General features: G+C 33.3%; 1 protein-coding gene across 1 annotated transcript in view; it reads right to left on the bottom strand.

The window, feature by feature from the left end:
• Positions 1 to 9,681, bottom strand: part of lmf1 (lipase maturation factor 1) — a 46,593-nt gene that overhangs the window by 29,226 nt on the left and 7,686 nt on the right. The window contains 1 exon segment of the mRNA XM_048170645.1: positions 8,731 to 8,879. Within this exon segment, the coding sequence (XP_048026602.1) occupies positions 8,731 to 8,879 (149 nt within the window).

Raw genomic sequence — 9,681 nt, 5'->3', positions numbered from 1 at the left:
ACGATAATCAGAAAGCGTGGACAAAACAGTCACTCTTTGTAAACTGTTAACTGCGAGTGCCGTATGCTCTAATGCAGTGGTTCCCAAACTTTTTTGCTTGGAGTACCCCGTGAAGGGATTACCATCCTTCTGCGTACCCCCTCTCTTCCCCTTCGACTTCAGTTACACCTTTACCATTAAGGGACAATATTTGCCCCCTAAATTGATTTTCCAGTGCATATTTTTACCTTTATGAATAACTTTATAAAATAAATAATGTTATAAAATAAAAAAAATAATATATAAAAATGTTCAATAGAGAAATATGCAATGATGGTAAAACTAAGTAAAACTTTTAAATATTAAACTAAAACCGCCAGTAGGTGGCAGCAAGTCACTGTTTTTATGAGTGAGTCATCGAGTCATTCATTCAGTAACGAAGCAAGTGGCTGTAAATGAATCATTGAATCATTGACTCAATGTGTTGTAGTTCTGCTGTGGTTTCGTTAGAACTATTATTTCATTGCAAAATAGTAAATACAGACAGTACCGTGTTTAAAATGTACGTTTTTTTTGACCTGTTGTATAATAATGTCACGTTTGCAGTCATGTGGATATTTGGGAACAATTGCATTCTTGCTTATTATCATCATTAAATACAAGAACTCACACAAGGTATGTTTTTGTATCGGAGAAAGTTTGAGTCTTAAATCGAAATTAATCCATTATCTGTGTCTTTATTTGTTCTTCATGCGAGTAAAGTGCTAAATCCCTACTGTTACAAAGGTGCATTGTCGAGAACGACAGTAAGCGCGATTTAAGGCAGCAGATTCTGCACGCAATCTATCATATGCATGCTGCTTGTGTGGATACAGTAATTTTTTATTCCAAATGATGAGGTAATTTGATTAAATGTACTGGATTTACGACATTTTGGCTCGGTTTTAATATTATTTTAAGGTAGAATTAAATGAACTACTCAGCATTTGTTCGCGTACCCCCTGTTGTCACCTCACGTACCCCAGTTTGGGAACCACTGCTCTAATGTCCAGTCATTTACGCCGTCATCACCCGGGTGTTGATACAGGTGAGACCTGAACAGCACATGTTGCTGTCTGTGTTTAAACTAAACTCATTTAAGCCTTGCTGATTTAAACCTTCAAGAACAAGACGCGAAAGAGAACTCGCACGCGCTGTGAGAAGATTTGTGTGCACTCATCCGAAGCGCGCACACGCTTATTTCAGTCAGCGCGCAAATACTGAGTTCTCTTTCAGTCTTGCGCTTCAGCGGACAAATTCATACAAAAATTATGTCAACATGCCCGTCTTAGCGAGTATCCTAGCAAACATAGTCGGTTATGTCTTAAGTGAACGTATATTAGTCGAGAAAGACAGCGCATGTGTAACAGTATATGTACTGGATCGTGCATGTCTTATAGGGGGAAAAAACTATTCCTGCTGCCTGTTTTTAATGTTAAATCAAACAACAAATAACAAAGAAATCACTCACTGCTCTTGACTGAATAGTTTTTGTAACTTCAATAATGATTAATCTTTATTTATTTTATACAGTAAAGATAATATGCAGTGATATTTTATATTTGATTACTTTATCCATTTTCTGTACGTGAAAACGATTGTTAGATTCCTGAAAAACCTGAAAAGCACTGTTCCTGGATCTGTTTTTTTTCGCTCTTCTTTATTGTTTTTCATGTATTATAGAAGTATCGGATCGGGACTCGGTATCGGTAGATACTCAAAATCAAATGACTCGGACTCGGACTCGAGGGCAAAAAAACGTGATCGGGACATCCCTAGTTTATTCTACTCACAAGGCCGTACGACTTTTTATCCTTCCACTGAATTGTTGTTTTTAGGCCGGAATAAATGACTTTTTTACATTTCAGAAAAGTCAAAGGTTTAGAACAACATGAGAGTAAAAAAAAATTATAGAATTTTTCATTTCAAATGGCTGAACTGTTCCTTTAAGAACTACATCATGAACGCTAAGAAAAAGAGAGGAGCGCTTCCTCTCCCCATCAAATGTATTACTGGTGGCAGATTTTAAACATTTTAACTGCTGACAGCTGTTTTTCTTAACCTGCTGTGATCTGGATCTCATTGTACCAGTTCAACCAGGAAATCCAACTACATGTTAAGTCACAATAGAGTGAGGTCAAGAGTAACATTTAGTACGGGATCCATGTAGGAACAGTCAGATCATTCACATCCCAGAAAGAGAAACGACTGCACCAGTAACTTTCGCTGCTTATCAAGTGCATTCTTGCATTTATGTCATTAAGGATAATGTAATAAGGATCCTTGGAATGAGTATTAGCTCCCTAAAATGTGACTGCACTAATGTGAAAATGACCGACTCCCACCCGCATCCCACCGATCAGCTGGCCAATAAATAAAGCCAGCATTAAGAGCGTCCGAGAGCAGACGTCCAACTGGAGCTCTGCCGTCACACTGCTTTAATGACAGCAATTCACATCTTACATACTATTTACTTATTTGACTAAATTACAAATAAATTAGATTAAAATCACTTTAACATGGTAAATAGATCCAAATCATAAGGAAATCAGTCATTTATTCCCATCTATAACAGCCATTTTGGCTTTTAAATTGCCATTTTTGCTGGATCTAAGGTGAAACATGCAACAAATAAACAAGTTTCCTGTTAAAATGCATACTAATTACATTTTCAGGCTTGACATCAGTATTCATTTTTGCTTAATGTTTCTCATCTATGCTTAAAAATCACATTAAAATTAAATATTGAAATTTATTAATTTTATCTGTATGCAAAAATGACAAACTGCATAAGAAAAATTACTATTGCGGTTTCTAAATGTCTCCTGAATTTCAGTTTCGGCATTGGTTCTGCTCAACGTTGAAATGTACTTTTGAATCAGGGTTATTATAGGAAAATGATACCATAAAAAAACATTTGTGACTTGAAACAAAATGAACGTTAACCGAAATAAATGCACAAAAATTTTTATTTTATTTCAGCTAGCTGCCTAGGCAGCATTTCTCATTTTCATTTAGTTTAACTTAATGTACTAATGTTAAAAACATGCCAAGGAAATTACTTTCAAATTAAAATGACACTGGAAAATATTAAAATAAACACTATTCAAAAAAGTATCTCAATGATACTAAAATAACTAAAATAATTACTAAAAGAAGTGATGGTACGCTTCATTTTTTTTCCAAATTCATCCTCTTTAAATCATCACCAATAAAAATATTTAAGCAAAAACTAAAATGAGCGAAAAATAAAATCAAAATAAATCAGTCAACCCCAGAAAATAACAGACAATATTAATCAGAAACTCAAAATGAGCAAAAATTGGTGCAGATGCTGATATTTATATGAACAAAAAGAAAGAAAATTTATAACAGTATAGCATTTACTTACAAAAATGCATATAAATATCAATATCTGTCTTAGTAAGATGATATTTAAATGCATTTTTTATGATCAAAGCTCTGTAGTTTTATAACATATAATGCAATGATGATTGAGATAAAAGTAAATACATTTTATCTCCAAATTCATCCTCTTTAAATCATCGCCGTTCAAGCAAAAACTAAAATGAGCGAAAAATAAAATCAAAATAAACCAGTCAACCCCACAAACTGCATATCCAGTCAGTGCTTCGATCCCTTATTCAAAAAAAGAACATCTTATTCTACAGCAGTACAGAAATCATCATCTTGCCAGTCGACACAGGTAACGGCAAGGGCAACTTCTCCTCATTTCTATTTCGACCAAATAATCTCAATATAATTCCAGGTAATTAGTGTCAGTCATGCATGAGGGCAGTCAAGTATCCAGTGTTACTGTGAAAAAGCACACAGGTGCACGTGACAGGAGTTGGACCAGACGTTACTTCCATACTATCAGATGGGCGCTTGCTTATAGCTAAATTAAAAAGTCATTAACTTCTTTTTGCTGCAATTCACTTCTATAAAAGTTTAGCTGGCAGGAGACAGAGAAGTCAGAAGAGAGCTGCTCTTGCCCATGCCTGACACAGCCTTAAGGAACGCCAAAAGCTCTTGCCAACCATCCGAAAGAGGAAATGTCAAACACACACACACACACACACACACACACACACACAGAGAGAGAACGTCTGAAACAGGAGAAATGTGCATGAAAACAGGAGGCATTCAGGTACACTAAAGCAACGCTGAAAGTCTCTTCCTAAATGTGCACACAAAACTGAATGTTTTACGTAATCCGTGCATGAAAAATAATAACCAACTGCACCTAAAATGTATTCTCAACCACTATTTCCTGTATGTACAATGATGTAACTCACTGATTAACTATCATAGTACAATGCATCGTTTGAGAAACTAACCAACTAGAAACTGCAGTAACATCTGTCGTTGTGCGACGACAAAAACACGGGTAATGCTTCCTATTCACAAATAAACAGCATAATAGATTCAATTCTGCAGCATCATAAGTCACAATAAATGACAACATATGTATAACAAATGCCTTTCATTTACAAACTCATTTCTGATCAAGAAAAATAATAACATATGCGAAAATATTTATGCAAATAGAATTTGAGGTTAATTTAATAATTAAGTGCAATTCAAAATGATAAGTGAGCTGCCCAGACAATAATGCAATCTATGTAAGTGGGTAAACAATAAATGTGGAGGAAACTTCATTTAATGGACTTGGATAAAGTCAGTTTTAATAGTGAAGTCTAGAATGACTGAACAGTAAAAATGTCAAAGCCGTTCACAAGCCATTTGACTTCTGCAATGTGAACTTTTTTCTTATTCATTAAAAATAATTAGACTGAAAAGTGAGAGGTTTTATTCTAGTATGGCCTAAACTAACTGTTTTTCTGTTTTTATTTTTATCGAACAAAAAACATCCAAAATTAAAGTGCTGTCACAATTTAACACTTATTTTAATGAACTTGCTTTTAAGAAGATATTTTGAGAAAAATATATATATATTTTTGTCCATATAATGAATGTCAGTGGTGACCAAATCTGATTTGTTTCCCTCACTCATCAAATTTCTTCTTTTGTGTTGTGAAAGAAAGTCACACAGGTTTGGAACGACATGAGGACGAGTAAATGATGACCATTTTCATTTCTGAAATGAAATATAACTTGAAGATGGTTGACATTTGGATAATTAGGGATTCTAAACAATTTTGGCTTGAGCAAGATGAAACTAAGCGGACTGAGACCAGAAAATTAAATTAATATCCAATTAAATTAAATTTAAAATAATGAACCTAAATTAAGACAATTTAATTCAATTTAAAGGCAACTCTAAAGGAATAGAGCGCAACAGCCAGATTCTGAAAGCAAAAACTACATTTTCTCTGTAGGGAAATTAATTTTTAACTATAACTTATGAACAGAAAATTCCACCAAAGAGTTGAAACAAGCAGAACACGCCAAAAAGCTCTTTAGTTCCGCCCACTCCCATGAAGCACGGTGAACGATTTAATCGAGCAATATATTGTTTATATACTGTATATGTAATCAACATATGAGTAGTTTTATATTTCTCAATTTTTTATTAAATTATGCTGTTTGCAATGCTTCATGGGATTGTAGTTCTTTTCCTCAGTAAAGCCGTTTAGAACACAGGCTTGTACCTTTGTATTTTTGTCCAATTTTCAAATACTTTTTAGTTCAAATCAAAGTTTGTAATGTTGCGATTCTCCTCGTAGCTGGTCGGTTTGGTTCATGACTTATAACGCTTTAATAAAGACTTCATAAAAATCTCTATATGGGAGAAAAGCCTAAAATAAGCAAACTGAGCCCAGAAAATTTCTTGAAAACATTTGTTGAAGTTCACACACCCTGAAAATATTTTTTTTTACTTAATTTTACTTATTTTTTATTTTTTACTTAAAATACATTTAAATTAAATTATTTTTTATTTAAATTTTAACATTTAAATTAAATTATTAATTCAATTAAAACGAACTGCAATTTAATTTAAAATAAAATGAAATTTAAATTATTTTATTTATTTTATTTAAATTAAAAAAATTAAATCAAATTATTTATTAAATTAAAATGAAATTTAAAATAAAATAAAATAAGTTTATTTTGTTTTTAATTAATAAAATAAATTTAAATTAAATTATTTGTATTTTTATTTTAAAAATTCATTTAAATGATTTATTCAATTAAAATTAAATGAAATTTAATTTAAAATAAATTACATTTAGAATTAAAGTATTAAATTCAAATTAAAAATTTAACATTTAAATTAAACTATTTATTAAATTCAAATGAACTGAAATTTAATTTAAAATAAAACTAAATAAAATAAATTTAAATTAGTTACATTTAAATTAAAAAAATTATTTTGTTTTTAATTAATAAAATACATTTAAATTAAATTATTTTTATTTAAAATTTAATTTAAATTATTTATTCAATTAAAATTAAATGACATTTAATTTAAAATAAAATAAATTTAAATTTAATTATTTATTTATTCATTTAAATTTAAAAATTTAAATTTAATTATTTATTAAATTAAATTAAATTAAATTAAAATAATAAAATAAAATAAAGAACATCTAATTAATTTAAAATTAAAGGCAACTCTGGAGAAATTAGAGATTAACTGACAGGCATAGAATCTCTAATAATTTTCTCCCGATCTGGTCTAGATTATCAGGACTATTTTACTTAATTTAGTGTGCATTAACAAACTTCTTTATGCAGATTTATTTAGTGCATTTTTAAGCAATGGCTGCAGCAAACTCCAGACGAATCTTCAAGGCGGACGGCTCATGAATATGAACAGATGGAGGGGACGCTCGAGAGCGTTTCAACACGAGCGGTTTGACTCCCGGTGGAATGTGTGAACTTCATTCGCTAAGTGAAAGATTCCCGACAAACACGAAGCAACTCTCTCCTGACATCAAAAATAACTCTCCAACAGATAATAAATGTGTGGAGCCGAGGGAATCGTGTGAACCACAAGTCCAGTCAGAAACCCAAGCCTCGAGTCTGAAGGATTTCGAGGGCTGCTTTGATGTGTGCTGAAAAACGTCCCTTGCTGAGAAGCGGGAAAAAAGAGGAAAAGAAATGATGGTGAACGACAGCTTGGCCACCGATTCTAGCTGAGACCTTGAGTAGACTACATTCATAAACCGCTGGCGTTTCCTTCAGTGCTTCTCGGAAGAGAGAACAACTTGTGAAACGCTAAACAACACTTTGGTCATTTGGCGAGCACAGCAAATTACTGCAAAGCGTTGGTGCTAATGAATGTTTTGCCACAACAGTTCTGATTTAATTGCACTGTTAAAACGCAGAGAAATAAGCACTTGGCGAATTAAAGCATGTGCTTGTGTAACTGACCCCCGCAGATGTTTTAAAGTTAAGAAAGAGGATCCAGCATCCAAACACTGAACTACACTACCGGACAAAATATTGGAATAACTATGTTTTTGAAAGAAGTCTCTTCTACTAACCAAAGCTGCCTTTATTTGATCATAAATAGAGTAAAATTGTGAAATATTATTACAATTTAAAATAGCTGTTTATTATGTGAATATGTGCTAACGTGTAATTTATTCCTGTGATCAAAGCTGAATTTTCAGCATCATTACTCCAGTCTTCAGTGTCACATGATCCTTCAGAGATCATTCTAATATGACGATTTGCTGCTCAAGAAACATTTATGATTAGAAAACATGATATATTTTATTTTTCAGGATTCTATAATTAATAGAAAGTTCAAAATAACAGCATTTATTTGAAATATAAATATTATGTCACATGATAAATGTCTTTCTTTGCTGAATAAAAGTATCTTTTTTTGTTTTACCTACTCCAAACTTTTGAAATATGGCATATCATTGTTTCCACAAAAATGTTCAACATTGATAATAATCATAAATGTTTCTTGAGCATCAAATCATCATATTAGAATGATTTCTGAAGGATCATGTGACACTGAAGACTGGAGTAATGATGCTGAAAATTCAGCTTTGATCGCAAGAATAAATTACAGTTTACAATATATTCCCATGGAAAACCGCCATTTTAAATTGTAATAATATTTCACAATTTTTCAGTATTTTTGATCACATAAATACAGCCTCGCTGAGCAGAAGAGACTTCTTTCAAAAACAAAATGTTAATTTTTGCCAGTTAACATACCTGTTAAAGCCCGCATTCTACAAATAAAGCTTAAATCCACTTCATGTTAATGAATAAATGTCTTGCTAATTGGCAAACAACACCAAAATAAATTTTTATCCCAATCAGGGACGGAAAGAGAGTCCCAAACCTCATATAGGGCCTAAACTACACATCATCAACACTCAACGGACGTGGAGAAATCTGAGGAGATGAGTGATAATCATTACCAAAGCATTAAAACCAGCGTTTTCATTTCTCAATCTGTGAGGCGTATTTTATTCCTCGTGAGTCTGAGGGGAAACGGCTGCAGGGTTTTTACAGTTGTAAGCACTTAAAGGCAATTATATTCTTGGCCTCGTTTAACCGAACGTGCAGCTCGCCTTCCCCATTCCTCCTCATTTACGGTGCTAATTGGAAAAACATTTTCATCTACATGGCAACCTCCGTACTTTGGCAGACAATAGTTATGGGCCAGTCACAGAAGCCATAAAAAACCCAGACAGAAGTCGTCTGACGGCGTTGTACTTTTTCTTCTTTTTTTCCATATATGACTGCAGGCATAAATGTGCATGTAAGCGTACTGACCGCACCCAGCATGATGCGAACTACGAGCCAGCGGAAGGTCCAGATGGAGATAAGCGAAGGTGGGCAGCGGCGCGGCATCTGTGCCAGACTCCACAGCGGACACAAGAAGATCCCCAGAAAACCTGTTTCCAGAAGCTGGCTTTCCCAACCTGAACACACACACAGAAACACTGACGAAATATCCACAATCATATTGCACAAGATTTCTATGTCATGTTATTGCAGAAAAATAAAACCAGCATGACAATCAAAACACTACAAAAGAGCTGCTTATGAAATCTGAATGATTCCACATGCTGTCGTATCTCAATCCTCCCATTTGCAAAGAGATTCTGCTTAATAAATCTAATATTTGAGGATTTCAGTCTCCAGTTATGAGATCTGTTAGGAGGCATGTTTCTTTCCATAAGTTTGCGAGGTTTTTTTTTATCATGGATATATTAAAACTGCATCTGATTGTCAGCAGATGTTTATCAGTAACGGGGTGTGTATATTTTGGCATTTCAACGAACCAGAAAGGCGAATGTGTTGCTTTGTGTTTGCCACTGAAGAGAGGGAAGAATAATACATAATGCAGCAAATGTTAAAGTCACCATGAAATCAAATGGATAATTCTCATTTTTCATGGAATATTGCTGTGTTTATTATAAATGATTTATCATTATTTTTTCCTCATAATCTTGAATCAGAATAACTTCGCTCCCTCGTGCAGCGACATCTCTTTTCTTTTCTTCTCTTATGACGAGGGCCGGGCAACCTGTCACTCACATGAGATCTACCAATAACAAACCACAAACATCCAATCAATTCCCCACAGACAAAATCAAGCCCCGCCCTAGATTTGTTCTTGTTCCAGAAGTCATTTCATTTGGATATACATCACGATAGGGAAGAAAAGACTACCGCAACATCCCTTTCCATGCTAAATTTAAAGGTGCCATCGAACGTTTT

Source organism: Megalobrama amblycephala, linkage group LG20, assembly GCF_018812025.1.
Source record: "Megalobrama amblycephala isolate DHTTF-2021 linkage group LG20, ASM1881202v1, whole genome shotgun sequence".
NCBI classification, from domain to species: Eukaryota; Metazoa; Chordata; class Actinopteri; order Cypriniformes; family Xenocyprididae; genus Megalobrama; species Megalobrama amblycephala.
Note: the sequence above shows the minus strand (reverse complement) of the source record. Positions and strands in the feature narration are given on the sequence as shown.